General features: G+C 36.7%; 1 protein-coding gene across 2 annotated transcripts; it reads right to left on the reverse strand.

The window, feature by feature from the left end:
• Positions 1-10,755: 10,755 nt before the first annotated feature.
• Positions 10,756-15,091, reverse strand: LOC132606835 (uncharacterized). Of its 2 annotated transcripts, none has more exons than XM_060320482.1 (5): positions 14,935-15,091; positions 14,649-14,769; positions 13,708-13,811; positions 11,095-11,226; positions 10,756-10,988 (listed from the first exon to the last, which is right to left on the reverse strand). In XM_060320482.1, exons 1-5 carry the CDS (start codon positions 14,935-14,937, stop codon positions 10,962-10,964), a joined length of 387 nt encoding a protein of 128 aa, XP_060176465.1. In that variant the 5' UTR covers positions 14,938-15,091; the 3' UTR covers positions 10,756-10,961. The 2 variants fall into 2 exon arrangements, with proteins under 2 accessions (XP_060176465.1, XP_060176466.1); XM_060320483.1 differs by having other exon boundaries at positions 14,898-15,008.
• Positions 15,092-15,650: the final 559 nt, after the last annotated feature.

A 15,650-nucleotide genomic window follows, 5' to 3' on the forward strand; every position in this document is an offset into this window, starting at 1 on the left:
TGCAAAGTATGCCAACACTTGCACAAACAAAAAATAAAAAAGAAGAACTACATATGACAATTAATAATATCTTCATCCAAAGTTAGTAGAAAGGTGACAAAAAGATTTTGAAAGCCCGAAATAAATTTGGAGCTTACAACTTCTCCCGTTAAAGAAATCGAGGTTTAGTTTCATTCTATTAATCTTTGTCACAATGTATTAATATTTTTCTCCTAACTCGTGAATTAGATGATAATCATATTTTATTTTGAGAGTTAGATGAAATTAGTTATGATTTCTATTTTTATGTCTAAAGGAAATGATATATTCTTTTTTTTTTTGGGGGGGGGGGGGGGGGGGGGGGGGGAAGGGGAGGGAGTAGGGATTAGCGAAGTTCATTACCATGGGAAAAAAAGTTGAACTGTTCGGTAACTATTATTTTTTATATTCTGAATTAAATGAAATTAGTCTTGAAATTGATAATATAGAGAATTGTGGAGTTAAATGGAGCCTCATCTATTGATGGTGTCACATTAATTTTACTATTATATAGTTGAAATATGTAAGAAAAAAGAGTTATGTGCACCTTACAAGTTCTTAAAGAAAGACATTACAGGATAGAGGTTGGTAATCACAATAAACTTGCAGCTTACCATGAGCGCGCCAAGCGCGGTCAAATTACCTAGTATGCTAATATAGTACTGATGAATGTCACCATTTTGATTGCTTGACTGGAAAAATGAACCAAAAAGTAAGCAAACAAGTGATTAATAAAGTACCCAAGATGGCATCAACGCGAACTCCAAAAATAAAATCTATCGATAGGAGCTGTTGTTCATTTAGATGGAGAATCTCAAAGACTATTAAATTCCTAAGATATTAATTCATATCTGTTGCCAGAAGGTCTGGTGATAACATTAAGGCTCCAGGTTTTCCCTAAGAAAATTTTACATGAGAAAATGTTCGTGCGCAGAAAAAAGTAACTCAATTACATGTTGCCTACCGAAAAATGGATTAAACAAAGTAGCTACTACATGTCTGATGTCCCTAGTGGAATAGTACTAAATAGTCATGTAGGATTATATTCAACTCACTCACAGTTTATCCATTTAGCTAAGAAACTTTTGCAAAATGTAAAATTTGTATAGTGGTAAGTATTCCTGCCTGTAGACAGGGCATTTGGTCTAGTGCTATGATTCTCGCTTAGGGTACGAGAGGTCCCGAGTTCAATTCTCGGAATGCCCCTATTTAAACATCTTTTTCTCGAGTTCAATTCTCGGATTGCCCCTATTTAAAGAATATCTTTTTCTCGGGTTGAGGGCTAACTCACTTGATAAGCTTCCTGAAATCCGTGTTTACTCTGTCAAGATCTTTGCTTTTCTCAATTAATTTACTAAAATGAGTCATTCTGCATCTTTTGGCCACCATAGTCTTTCTATTATGTTTCTCTTCGCAACCTTATTTAGTACCCCTAAATAAAATTCCCGCCCTTGGCTAATCTTGTGATAACTGACAAGGAATGGAAGAATGTACAAAAAATTACTCCATGCGAAACCACCAAAGAAAAGTGAGGCTGAAGAGGTTCAAGATCTCTATATTTTTGTTGATTTTATGCATAAAGAAATGCAAAATAAGAATTGAGTAATGGTATCTTTACAATTTTCTACCAAAAGTGGGGTTGTAAAGCAGTAGATATGTACTAAAATCCAATGAAATCATGCAGCTGGTGCACTAGGCTTAGCATGTTTCCTTCTAGTTGCTCTAATGTAACAGACTATTGCCACCAAGAATGCGGTGGCTAGGCCTCCTAGAATAATTCCGCCCCCACAAACTGAATTGTCAATTGAATGATGGTGCTTCTTCTCAATCTTAATATCATGTGCTTGAGCAATCCCATTGTGTTCATCTGTGGAACCAACCTCATTAACCTTCTTTTTTTCCTCTTGATGTGGGCTCAGACCTGGTGAAGGTGCAGAACTAGTAGAAGACTTAACCAATTTATGGTGATTCCCAAGTTTTCTAAACGAAGGTAATGGGCTAGGGGAATTTGCAAAATTTGTTAAAGTATCAGCCATGGCTAGATATACAAGAGCATCTGTCATGATCAAGCAAAGAAGAAAAAGTTTAGCCATGGTGATCAATTTTCTTGATAGCTTAAATATGCTTTTAAGTCTTGAGGCAATGCATTGTTTTAGGACAGAGCATCTGCAACCTTATATATAGAGCCATAGAGTGCTAGATCTAACAACCATGCTGTTTGGTGGAAAGTTCCTTTGTCTTGATTCAAAAAATGGTTTGATGAATAATTTAGTGTTTGTTTGTTATGAAATTGTCTGCAGATTAGGGGAAATAAACTAAGATGCACGCGTGGAATATTTGCATTACATTATTTGCATTACATTATCTGTGACTTAATGAAGGGAACATGATGTTCACACTATGTATCTCCTAGATTTATGGCAGTTCAGAAACTCGAGCCCACCGCCTTACAGCTGTGGCAACAGTTACAAAAATTACTATTCAGTCTTGGAAGGGCCAGATCATAGTGGGTTTATTATATTATTTATACACGCAGTCTTACACTCTTACCTTGCACTTCTACAATTTCTACGGTTTGGACCTGTGATCTCCCTAAGTAGCGGTTGCGCGGTGACAAGTCTTACTTTGCGCCAAGGCTCTCCCTCACAAGAATCTAGTCCTACTAGAATATCAAATAGGAGGTTATGCAACCAATAGCTGCGGATGGTTCATTCTTGATAGAGTGATAGGTTAAACAGCATTTAACTCAGTAGATTAGGTGATTCTCTTGTTTGGTGGAAAAATAGATGATTCTCTTGTTTGATGCTGGATGTTGCTCCCAAACGCACACGCAAGTATACGTGATCGTACAAGTAATATAGACTGTTAAGTCCAGATATCGATCCCACAGAGACTTAGATTATACTGTTAAACTAATTCAAATTCGAATGAAACTATTCAAGAAAGTGAAAACCAAGATTGTTTGTTGTGCTAAACTAAAACTGAAAAGTAAACAATTTGTGATGGGTGTTTTTAGGACTGGGACTACGTCGACAAGGACTGTAAGAATTATCAGATGAGAGAAAGATCTAGGGTTATGGCTTTCGACAATCCAGTTGATCTTCAGACAATTCCACTTATTTTATTTCCTGGGTTACTAGTTAACGGGTTAATTATGCTTTATGATATTCTCTCGAACTACTCACAAGCTTGTAGATGTTACTATAACGCCTATATCTCTATGGTCATCAGAGGTAATAAGAACACGTTTATTTCTCCGTTTTCAACTAAGTAGGGCTAAAGGGTATATCTCTATCCTCATTAGCGAAACGATTAAGTCGAACAAACTCTATTTATTCTTATTACGTACGTGAATTCCCTTTCTCAAGTTCAATTCACGCACCACAGATAGTGTCTAACTATTGGCTAGATAATTAAACAATTAAAACCAAGAATAAATAAGCAACCCACAATATGGAAAATCAATAGATAATAATTGTCATCAAATCAACCTTCAAGTCTTTCGCCACAACCCTAGAACTAGGAGATTTAGCTACTCATGATTCGATCATAGACAACAGAAGCCATGAATAAACTAGGGTTGAAAAAGATGAAAAATAAAATAACCTAGAGAGAGAAAAAGGAGAACGGTGGCTTCCAAATCCTTGAATAATCCCCGAATACCGTTCTCAGCTCTCAGAACGTCTATATATAGGCTAGGGTAAAAATAATAAATAAGGAATCCAAATCCTAGTCTAATCGGGAAAACATCCGCAGGTCCTCGCTTTCCTTCCGCATCGCGGAAGGATCGTCTGATGTTCTGCAGGTTCTCGTTTTCCTTCCGCGATGCGGAGGGATCGCGAGATGGTGATGACTGAGCTGGTGTGTCCGCTTTCTCCATGCGATGCGGCTAGATCGGCTGATATTCTGAGGCTTCCCGCGATGCTTCCGCATCGCGGAAGAAAGGCGGGGATCTGCAGTCGAATTAATCTTCTTTTAGTTCATCCTTTGTGGCCTTCGACTCGTCACCTCATCTAATCGTCATATGCTACGAAATCAAATCATTTTAAGCACAGTTTTCATCATTTGTCGTCATCGTACCTATACACATGAAATATAACGACATAAGTTTAAATATGACGATTGCATCATGAATTAAGCGGTAAAAGTCATAAGATTAGGATGTAATATGACACAAAACATGATATTTGTGCCAAATATCACTGGAAATTATGTGTCATAGGAATCTACAAATTGCATTTGTTTCAGAAAGCACTGGCATAAGTTATATTTTTAACATTCTTATATAACCAAGCAAAGCTGTGAATCCTTTCTGTATTCATTATAAAGTAGACTGCCTCTCAAATGCGGTACAATGGATATTCTAAGAAACTTGGAAATGAACTACAATAATCTGGTAATATAAAGTATTGTTTCCTGTCAGTGTACTGTCTTTTGTATCATAATGAAGCACTTGATCGCATTCATTCTAAACATAGATATTTGCTGGCAATGCCATGAGCATGGCCAGCTTATGATTGTGAACTAGTCAAAAATACTACGAGGAGGATGCGTTAGTTAGTTGCACGTGCACAGTGGTGACTATAGGACATCCCCCAAGCGTGGACATTTTCAAGAAGCAACTGAGAAAGGCCACATGACGCCTCTTTAAATGCAAAGTACAAAATTTTCTGTTCTTATAATATACACTTCGGATTTGTCGATGACTTCATTGTATACGCAATTTAAATCCTATTTAGTAAATCTGGCATAACCTTTTATCCTGGAAACTTGGGACTTAGTAGGCGTTTGGACATGGGATTTCATCTCTGATTTCATCTCATGAGATTGAGATGAAATCCCAAATCAACCAAAAAGGCATGACTTGGGATTCGAAATCATGATTTCAAAAAATATAAATGTAAAATTTGACACATATGTTTATATTTTGTAAAAAAAAACTCATAAGTAGGTAGATATATTTATCAATCATGTTTACCAACCATAAGTTGGTAGATATATTGTTCGTACCATGTGAGAGGATTATATTAAAGAGTAGTTACATTACTATTCATGTTAAATTTTCCTTTTTATTGAACTAAAGTTTGATCAATTGATATTGTATTTTTTAGAAAGGCCTTCTTGTAGCGTATTAATCTTATTATGAACTATGATCTACTCATTTAGTAAGATCGTATAAGAATTGGAAAAATTTTGAAAGTTTTCACAACTTGTGGGATTTTTATGTTTATAAAAAAAACTGCAACTTAAGAAATTTAAATTGCATATCCAAACATGATTTCATCGAAATCATGTCCAAACGGCTCCTTAGATTAGCACCTCTCCAACCTCACTATTCTTTCACGAAATAGACTGGCACAAAACAGATGTGTGCAACAATCAAATGAATGCTGGAACGACAAAACTGATCTGGGACTGAAGGCATAAGAAAGCGAAGCAATTCGCGCTCAAAAGTGTAAGCACGCTCAACCTCGAGTTTGAATCTGGCAAAACACGACATAATTCTTTCAGTGAAACAACCAAATTTCAAGTTACTAGAACTCATGAGAACTCGATCCGATCCATATCCTTTTCCTTGGGGACAAGCTCAAATGACTGCTTTCAAGCAAAAAATGTTTGATATATCCAACACAAGCTCCTTTCAGATTCCAACTATCATCCATAATTTTAGTTGTCTTTGAATGTATTAAAGTATGAGATTTAGGGTGTGTTCGGTATGGAGGAAAAACATTTTTCAGAAAATGTTTTTTAATTTTCTCATGTTCGTTTGGTCAAAAATTTTGGAAAAATATTTTCCTCAAAATTGAAAAAATGACTTCCCTAATAAAAGTAGGAAAAATAAATTCACAAGTTCATTCCACCAACCACCCTAGCACCACCTAACCCAATCCCAATCCCAACCACCAAACCCCAACCATCCACCCATGCCACCACCCCACCCCCCCAACCCCCCCTCCCTCTCGCACCCAAAAATAATTTTTTTTTGGAAAAAAAAATTTGACATTATTTTTTATTTTTTGCACCCCGCACCCTACCCACCCACTGTTAGAACCCGTATTTTTGTACAGTGGAATAATCCGGATTTAATTATGATAAGTTAAGGACAAAAAAATTATTTCGGGATACAAAGTCGGGATTCTTGACCTTCGATTTTATTTTGAGATATATGTGGTGCATGAATTTATTGGTATGGAACAATTAGAAAAATTTGGGACCAAAAGTGATAAAAATTGGAAGATAAAAATTATCCACAATTTCCATGGTTGGCCCACACAAATGGTGTTCAATTTTAATTGGTCCACCACATTGTGTGGGCCACAAACAATAAGAGATATTATGGGGACTTAAAAAGATGACCTTAAGTCATCTCCTCACCATTCTATACTTAGCAAAAAAAAAAAAGTGGAAGAACCAAGGGGGAGCTCACGGCTAGGAGCAAGAAAACCAACCCCCATTTCTTTGCCTTCAAAAATTAATTTCTTGGTGTTAACCCACTATATTGAAGTCCCTAAGTAGCGTGGAAGAGTTGTTTGGGTCATCCAACCATTCATTGTATCCAATTGCAAACCCTAGGCTATTGTAAAGTTGAAGAAGAAAAGGTAAGATTTGATTTTGTTTTTGCGTTATGAAGGTTATATCGATGTTGTAGTATGTTATAATGGAGGAAAATCATGAAATATGAAATGTTGGAGGTGAGTTGTGTATGTGGAGCTTGAGCCGTGTAAATGGGTGTTGTTGTGTTGTGATTGAAATTATGAATTAATGCCTAGTTAGTTGATTATGATCATGGTAAGGTGAAGAACAATTGAGAATCATCCATATATGTATATGTGTAGTGTTAGCCGAAAATGGGTCACCTTATGTGCCAAGAATTGAATTAGTATCGCTTATTGTTTAGCCGTCGTCGCCATGAATTCTATGTTGGAAATGAAAGTTTATTGACTCAAATTGATGTTGTAAATATTGCGGACTGATTTGGAAGTTGTTGTACATTTAATGTAAATTGTGTATTGATGAAAATAGCATTGTTAGAATGTAAATTGTAGATACGAACCATGATTTGGAAATGAAGAAAAAGTTAGGGGGGGGGGGGGGGGGGGCTGTCTCGGTTAGGGGCTGTTTCGGGTAGCTTGGGAAAATTTATGGATTGTTGGAAAAATTGTATAAATTGCTTAGAATGTCTTGAAATGTTTTTGGTATGGGTTCGGGTTAGTATGTGAGCGTATAAGCGCCGATTTTGGCTTGAAGGTAAGTCGTCGAATTGAATTTATGAAAGTTGATGAATGATGGAAAAGAGAGCTATTATGGTTGTATTACCTTTCGGATTGATTATTAATGTTGTTAGGTTGGTTGTTGTTGTTGTTGATGATTGATACGGCCGAGTTAAATTCTCGGGGTAGCCTATTTACAGGGGAAATGCTGCCCAAATTTCTGTAGAATTAAAGGCGAAATTGGAATTTAATGCCCAAAGAGTCTTTTAGCTAATGTTTGGCATTTTATGGTTTATTTTTAGATCGTGGGCTGCCCGAATCATAGTTTGGACTTAGCTTAAGTTGGATCATATTGGAGAGCGTTTGAGGTATGTAAAGCAACCTTCCTTCTTTTGGCATGCCTTAGTTTCACATAGGCTAGATTAGAGCTTTAAGGGAATTCCAAATTCGAGATCCGAGCATGTTATGATCCATATATATATTCTTTGGCACTCTTATGTATGTTTTTATGAAATATGAACCATGATGTATTTGAAGTAATCGCTTTCCGAAATTCGCATAGAAAATGTTCACTTTAAGGAATTTTGTAATCTCTGAATGTCATATTTTTCGCATAGAGGCTCGGATCGCTCCAATAATTTTTATAGGAGTTTGCTTGATGTATAATGGGTATGTTTTTCATAGGCGGGCTCAGTTCGGGTCTATACTCGTCTGTGGGTCCCGCGACGCCCTTTATGTAAATTCGACAACTTTGAATCAAAAAGTGATAATTATTATTCCGATTTCGAATATGACTATTTTACTTATCCTTCGGATTTATAATAATGATTTTATGCATATGATTCCTCACTACTCCGCTCGTGCCTACTATGATATCGTTCGCCGGTTCCCGGGCCGGTTCTGTTGTCGTGCGCTTTTTGATACATTCCGGTGTTATGCTGTGTTTATGGTTCACCGTGCTCCTCGCTCGAGGGCCGAGTTCCACTTATGTTTGGCGTTATGCTGTGTTTGGCGTTATGCTGTGTTGTGATGTGTGACGGGGATTCGGAGATTTGAAACTTTCTGGTGTTATGCTGTGTTGTGGCGCCATCGACAGGCGGGCGACCACATTTTCCAGTGCCCTATGCATAATTTATACTTTGGAAATAAACATTTTGATATGTATTATTTTCTATGTATCTGATTCGATTATTATTCAGATTTATTTCTGTACCTTCTGCTTTGCATACTCAGTACATATTTCGTACTGACCCCCTTCTCCGGGGGCTGTGTTTCATGCCCGCAGGTACAGACGCACAGCCTGGTGATCCACCTGTTTAGGACACCCTTTCTCCTATTCGGAGTGCTCCTCTCTTTCCGAAGCTTATACTTTTGGTATATATATTTATTAGTGCATTTGTATATATTCGTTCATGGGTACGGCGGGGCCCTGTCCCGTCATATGATTATGTCGGTCTGTTTAGAGGTCTGTGGACATGTTTGTGGGTTAGGATCTTTCTGTATGGATGTATGTACATGTCGTTTGGGCGATCCCATACGCCGAGGTGGCCGGTCCGCATATGTTGTTTGGGCGATCCTATACGCCGAGGCGGCCGGTCCGCATATGTTTATATATTGCTTGGTTAGCCCTGTGTGGCTCTTGTTGGTATTTTCTGCGTGCAGGGTATATTGGATAGTCCGTAAAACAAAGGAAACTCTGCCGAAATTTTCTGGAAATTACCTAAATTTGAAATAAAGTCTTGTCGGCTTCCGCCATATACTAGAATGAGTTGATAGAATTTGAGATAATATTTGATAGATGGGTTCGGGTGCCCAGATCGGGCACTAGTCACGGCCTACGGGGTTGGGTCGTGACACCCACCCCCACCCCCCACCGCAAAAAAAATATTTTTTTTGAACCCCACCAAACCCCGCACCTTACCCCTCCCCCACCCCCGCACCCCTACCCCCTCCCCCCTCCCCCCGCAAAAAAAAATATTTTTGAAAAAAAAAGTTGACCTGTTTTTTTGTTTGTTTTTTTCACCCCCCCCCCCCCACCCAAACCCCGCACTCGATGCCCCCCCACCCCCTCCCCGCGCAAAAAAAAATTAATATTTTTGAAAAAAAAGTTTTGATATTTTTTTTTTTGCACCCCCCACGCGCCCCCCTCCAAAAAAAGTTGATAATTATAAAAATTGAATGTTTACGTGGTTAAAATTAAAACTTTTGGAAGGGGTCATGGGGTATTTGGGGGGGGGGGGGGTGTGGTGAAAAGATTTTTTTAGGGTAGGGGGTGTCTGGGGGTGTAGAATCCCGCAAAAGACAATAAAAAACTTCAAAAAAAAATGTTGGGGTTGGGGAGGGGGGATGTTGGTGTGGTATGGGTTCCACGTAAGGGGGGAGGGGGGGTGATGGGGGATGTGGTCATGTAGAAAATTTAGAAAAAAAAATTAAAAACTTCAAAAAAAATGTTGTGGGAGGGGGTGGGTGGGTGAGGGGTAAGGTGCGGGGGGAGGGGGTTGTGTATGGGTTACGGGAGTGGTTGGGGGTTGGGTGAAAAAAACAAAAAACAAAAAAAAATGGAGGGGGTGGGGGGTATGGGGTTGGGTTGGAGTTGGTGAGGGTTGAGGTGGGGGTGCAAAAAACAAAAAAAAATCAAAAGAAATTTTTTTTAGAGGGGAGGCCGGGGCGTAGGTAGGTGAGTGGGAGTGGGGTGTGGGTGGGGTTGAGTTGGAGTTGGTGAGGCTTGGATGAGTATTTTCCGAAAAACGATTTCTATTAACCAAACGAACGTGAGAAAGTAAGTAAGAAATTCACTTATTTTCTAGGAAAATACCTCCATACCAAACACACCCTTAAAGATACTCTAGTTTTAACATCGTTAAATTGTCATGAAAGAAAACAGAATTAGTTACAAGTAAAACTCAAATGAAAAAGAATGGATTTTGAGAAATCATACTTAGGATTGAGAAGTAGTTTATCAATTCGTTGATTCATTATTTTAGCACTTCCGTCACCAAAAGCAACATCAATTAAATCCAAATCCATTGCCCCATGATAATGAAAAACTTACATAATTTAACGCAGACAATTTAAGTTTAAGTTCTAACTTTAATAAAGTTTATTTCACGTAAACAAGAATCCAGAAAAACTGTCTTGAATGAGCAAATCTTCGACCAAATGTTGTAAGCTAGCGTTGTCTCAACGTGATTTTCCTTAAACCACCACCATAAAATAAATACTCCCTCCGGTTCAAAAAAGTATCCACTTTACCCTTTTTTTGAGTTCACTTATTGAATCAAGAAAAAATTAATCCTATTTTTTCAAATTTACCCCTATTAAGTGTTATGTGATCAAATCTCAATATCTATTTAATTAAAAGTAATTTAGTCAAATTACCTCTGTTGTCTAGGAGTCGGTATTTTCTTAAGGGATGTGCAAATAGCTAAGTTGTCTGGGAGTCAATATTCTCTTAAGGGGTGTACAAATAGCTAAGTGAACGCTCTTTTTTATCTGGAGAGAGTATAATACACGATACATGAAAACATAGGCTAAACTGTGAACTTGATTTTAATTTCTCAATCATAATGGGTTGTCTTAACTTTACTCATACAAGCCATGGTCACCAGACAAAAGTACAAATGAGAAAGGCAAAAAAAGAAAACTAGAAGAATAACAGCTTTCAGTCAAAGCCTCAACATTGAATCCACTTTAGAAACTATGAGGCCCCTCATGCTGAAAAGGCTCATAATTTTAAATTAGAAGCTTCTCAATAGCATCCTGCATCACAAAAAAGAGAAATCCATTTCAGTACTAAACAAAGGGAAGAAAGATCTGAGTAAAATTTTAGCTATAATAAAAAAGAAATCCTTCAGGATAATATTACCTTCAGTTGCTGTATTTGTGATTTCAACTGGCTTCCCTCGTTGCTTGTTACAGAACAAGCAATCACTGGTCTGGTAACACCGCATGCTCGACCAAGAGCTTGCTTTGAAGGAACAAAAACATACGGAACATTCTGAAATTGAGAGAAACGAGGATAAGTTAGCAATTAGCAGTATTTCCTCAACTATAGAACACCATGGACTGTCATCTCAAGGTAAATTCAACTTATCAAAAGTGAAAATAAGCACAAAAACTAGGAGGAATTGCAGTGTAGTGGTAGAGTAAGCATATTCCAAAAACAGAGCACAGAAAGGAAGGCTAATATAATATGCAAACAGTGTTAACGATAATCACCTGAAGACTACACACAAGAGTTCTAAGAATAATAGACAACAAAAAGGGAAGACGATTGGGGGGGCATATATAAGAAAAAGGCGGTCATTTTCCCAGCCATAAGATTGAGAATGGACTCTTCAAAAATATCGATGGGTGCATGTTGGTCACTCCAAAAGTAGTGTATTTTTGGCCAAGCTTTTGTCCTTTAAGTTAACCTAATTGCATGTTAAAAGCCTTCAAGTTAATCTTGAGTGCATTAGATCTAAATATGGCAGATATAACAACTCTGATCTGTAAATTACTCAAATGATAATAATTAATTTTGCTTAATATGTGTAGTTCATTTCTAACCTTATGTGAGTTAGCTGTCATTAAATGCAAGCAAACAGTTATAAATTATTCATTGTTTTCTGTAAATCTAACTACCTCCAAAAACATCTTATCTTGTATAATAGCTAAGAATAAAATTAAAATCAGAAGATTGGAATAACTCAAATCTAGCCCAATGATATTTAAGAGTACTGGTAATGAACAGATATAAATTCTTCAGCAATAGATAGGCATCAATTTCAACGGTGGGTTACTCGAGGAAATTGTTTCCTTTTACTCTATCTGTATGTGTTTCTTGAAAATGTTGCAAACATGTTATTGGATGATTGAAGGGAAGGCAACAGAAAGATTTTGTAAGAATTAATTTACCAAAAAAAAAATATTTTGTAAGAAATCAAACCATATGCAAACAATGTTGGGAAGTTTAGAAGCTGCTGTGTATGCTTTTTCCAAATCTTTCATCTTTTTAATTATTCTGAGAGGGGAATATTGGACCAGATGATGACTCAAAAAGGTGAAGGGAATCCAATACCACCAACTTCAGCATTCCACCACTCATATAAGACAAATATCAGAGGTATCTCCCCAGAAATGACTGACCATGAAAGCAATGTCTTCCAAACATTTCGAAAGGAAGAATCATACACTTATGCAACTCCCTTTTGTTTTTTGAAAAGTAAACGTGTGTAACTCTCTCCCTCTTCCAGCAGAAGAATCATCTTTGTTCACATATCTAAAGCCCTAGAACTATTCCCTTTTGAAAATTTTGTGAGCCTGACTATATGACAATGGAAGCTCAAGCATCTTTAAAAAGCTACCCATAATAATTCTTCAAATGGACCAACAAGATATTAAATTTGAATTTGTTAACTAGCTCAAAGATCTGAAAATATGCAATGAAGAGAAATATAAGGATTTTTTTTATAAAGTAATGAATTTCATAGAAAGCACCAAGGAGTTGCAACGTATACAAAGCAAGATAAATACAAAAAGAGAATGTTAACTCCATCAAAAATATATGGATTTTCTTACGCATGCTTGGTCGTCTTGTTGTAGTTTGTTTTCCAGGCCAAATATGGAGATTAAATGTCAGGAAACAGATTAACACAAGAAACACCCTGAAAATTCTTTTCTAATACAAACTCTTCAGCAGCTGGAATCCAATTTCTCCAGCAAAAAACTTTTGTTTCTTTAAGGGGCACAGTTGAGCTGGTGGTCGGTATGAAGCATTTTTATTGCTAAACAGAAAGCACATATCTATCTGATAAACAATACCGCAGAAGATGCGGCACTGGCTCCAGCTAGCATATTCTATAACTCTTTGTCATGTGCCAAAAGCACTTAAACTTTTCAGCATTGATAACCTCAAAACATCACTACATTACCCTATAACTCCCCAGTAAATGCTCTACTCCCTCTGTTTCAATTTATGTGAACCTATTTCCTTTTTAGTCCATGCCAAAATGAATGACCTCTTTCCTAATTTGGCTTCAGTCAAGCCATCAAGCTATACTTAGCAACCAAACCAATCTTCTTCTTTTCTTAATAAAGAAATAAACAAAGCAAAGCAATTACTTTTGACAAACAAGCAATCAAAGCAATTCTACACATGATTTTAACCTTCCAAACTCGGTAGTGTATAACCAGCCAAAAGGGGTTGAAAAAACAAAGGGAAAAAAATATGTCCCCAGTAAATGCTATATCACAAAATAAGGTGAAATAGCATTCCCACACAGAGAAACCATAAATCGGTTAATATGTGATTTAATAACAATAACTGCACTTCAGTCAAGCTATATTAAGCAAACAAACCCATCTTCTTTTTTTCTTAATAACTAAACAATCAAAGCAACTCTTTTTGACACACAAACAATCAAAGCAATTTTAACCAGTAGTATATAACTAGCCAAAAAAGATTGAAAAAACCAACCAAAAAAAAAAATACTACCTTATCTTCAGCAAGGAGTGGAAGGTGAAGAAGGATTTCAAGTGGCTCCGTATCAGCCGCCATTACAACAAATTCCGCAATTCCTCTGTTTAATGTCTTTGTAGCTGAAACAAAACAAACCCCATTTCTCCATTACATCAATAAACAACTAATACACTTAAAAAACACATAAAAATTGAAACTTCCCCAAATAGTAATAAACCTTCATTAGCACTCAGTTCTCTAGTACATCATTAAGCAATATATACACTAAAAAAAACATAAAAATTGAATCTTTTCCAAATAGTAATAAACCTTCATTAGCACTCAGTTCTTTAGTATATCATTAAGAAACTTATGCACAAGAAATACATCAACAACAACAACAACAACCCAGTGAAATCCCACATCGTGGGGTCTGGGGAGGGTAGAGTGTACGCAGACCTGACTCCCACCAAGGTAGGACGGCTGTTTTCGAAAGACACCCGGTTCAATAAAAGCATAAAAAGAAATCAGATAAGGTTAAGAGATTCGGATAAGAGATTTAAAGCGATATGGAAATGAAATACTGCAAGCAACACAGATAACACATGATAATCAGAGCACAGGAAATAACAGATAATAGCATAAATCAGAGCAGATGACACAAGATAACCAAAACACAGGAAATAACAGATAATAACAGATAATAGCAGGAATCGGAACACAAGAAATTATATTGCAATAATGCGACTACTAATAAGAACGGATAACGAGACTATCTACTAGCCTTCTATCCTAATTTGGGTCCTCTAAATCCTCCTATCTAAGGTCATGTCCTCGGTAAGCTGTAATTGCGCCACGTCGTGTCTAATTAACTCTCCCCAATACTTCTTCGGTCTACCCCTACCTCGTCTGAAACCATCCATGGCCAACCTATGCACAAGAAACATAAAAAGTTGAATTTTTCCAAATAATATTACCTTCATTAGCACCCTTCTTAAGTTGCTTATAATTAGCAGCTTGTTGAACCAAATCCATTATTGTTGTAGTAAGTTGTGAATCAGCAAGTGGGTATGCCTTTGGGTTCACTGTTTCTGTAGTCTACAATTAAACATTTTCAAGAACATAAAATAAAATAAAAAAGTTATCTTTTTGTGATACAAAACATAATAACCAAGAAAAATCAAGGTCAACAACAAATACACACACACACACACATATATACATACCATTAGAGAGAAAGAGAAAGAGAAAGAGAGAGAGTACCATGGAGGCAGAGAGTTGGGAAGGAGGTGAAATTAGGGTTTATGGAAGCTTAATAGGAAAAGGCTAGGGTTTTAAGGGAACGAATTTGGTTTTATTTGGTGGCATTTTTTATATACTTTTAATTATTAGTAAATTTCAGTTTTAGTCCTTTATAATGGTTCACTAAGCTTATTTAACCTTGGAGTAATGAAAATGTGTGTTCTTGTCCATTTTACATTTGAAAAATGAAATACATGATAATTAAATAAATGATTTAACAATTAACAGCAACAACAATAACAACTCAGTGTGATCCCACAAGTGAGTATTGGAGGATAGGATGTACGCAGACCTTACCTCAACCTTTGTAGGGTAGAAAGGCTGTTTTTAATAGACTCTCGGCTCAAAAAGAAACATAGTTAATGCAGGATTGCAAGAAAAATAGGATGATCTAACATTTAAAAGGTCATTAACTTTGTGAAAATTAAGAAGCAGAAGGATAAAAAATGTTAATATCAATTAATTGAAAGTTATCTATTAAAATGATCAAAATTAAAAGCTATAGTAATATTTGTGGATACGTGGGGGCTGGTAAGTAATGAAAGGTTTAGATAATGTCATGTGACAAAATCTGGTAGTAGTAGGGATCCGTTAGTGGTTAGTGGCCCGAAAGAACCAAATGTATCACGCGATGACATAGATGAACCCAATTATTAACGAGTGGCATGAATGAGTCA

This window comes from Lycium barbarum, chromosome 8, assembly GCF_019175385.1.
Source record: "Lycium barbarum isolate Lr01 chromosome 8, ASM1917538v2, whole genome shotgun sequence".
NCBI classification, from domain to species: domain Eukaryota; kingdom Viridiplantae; phylum Streptophyta; class Magnoliopsida; order Solanales; family Solanaceae; genus Lycium; species Lycium barbarum.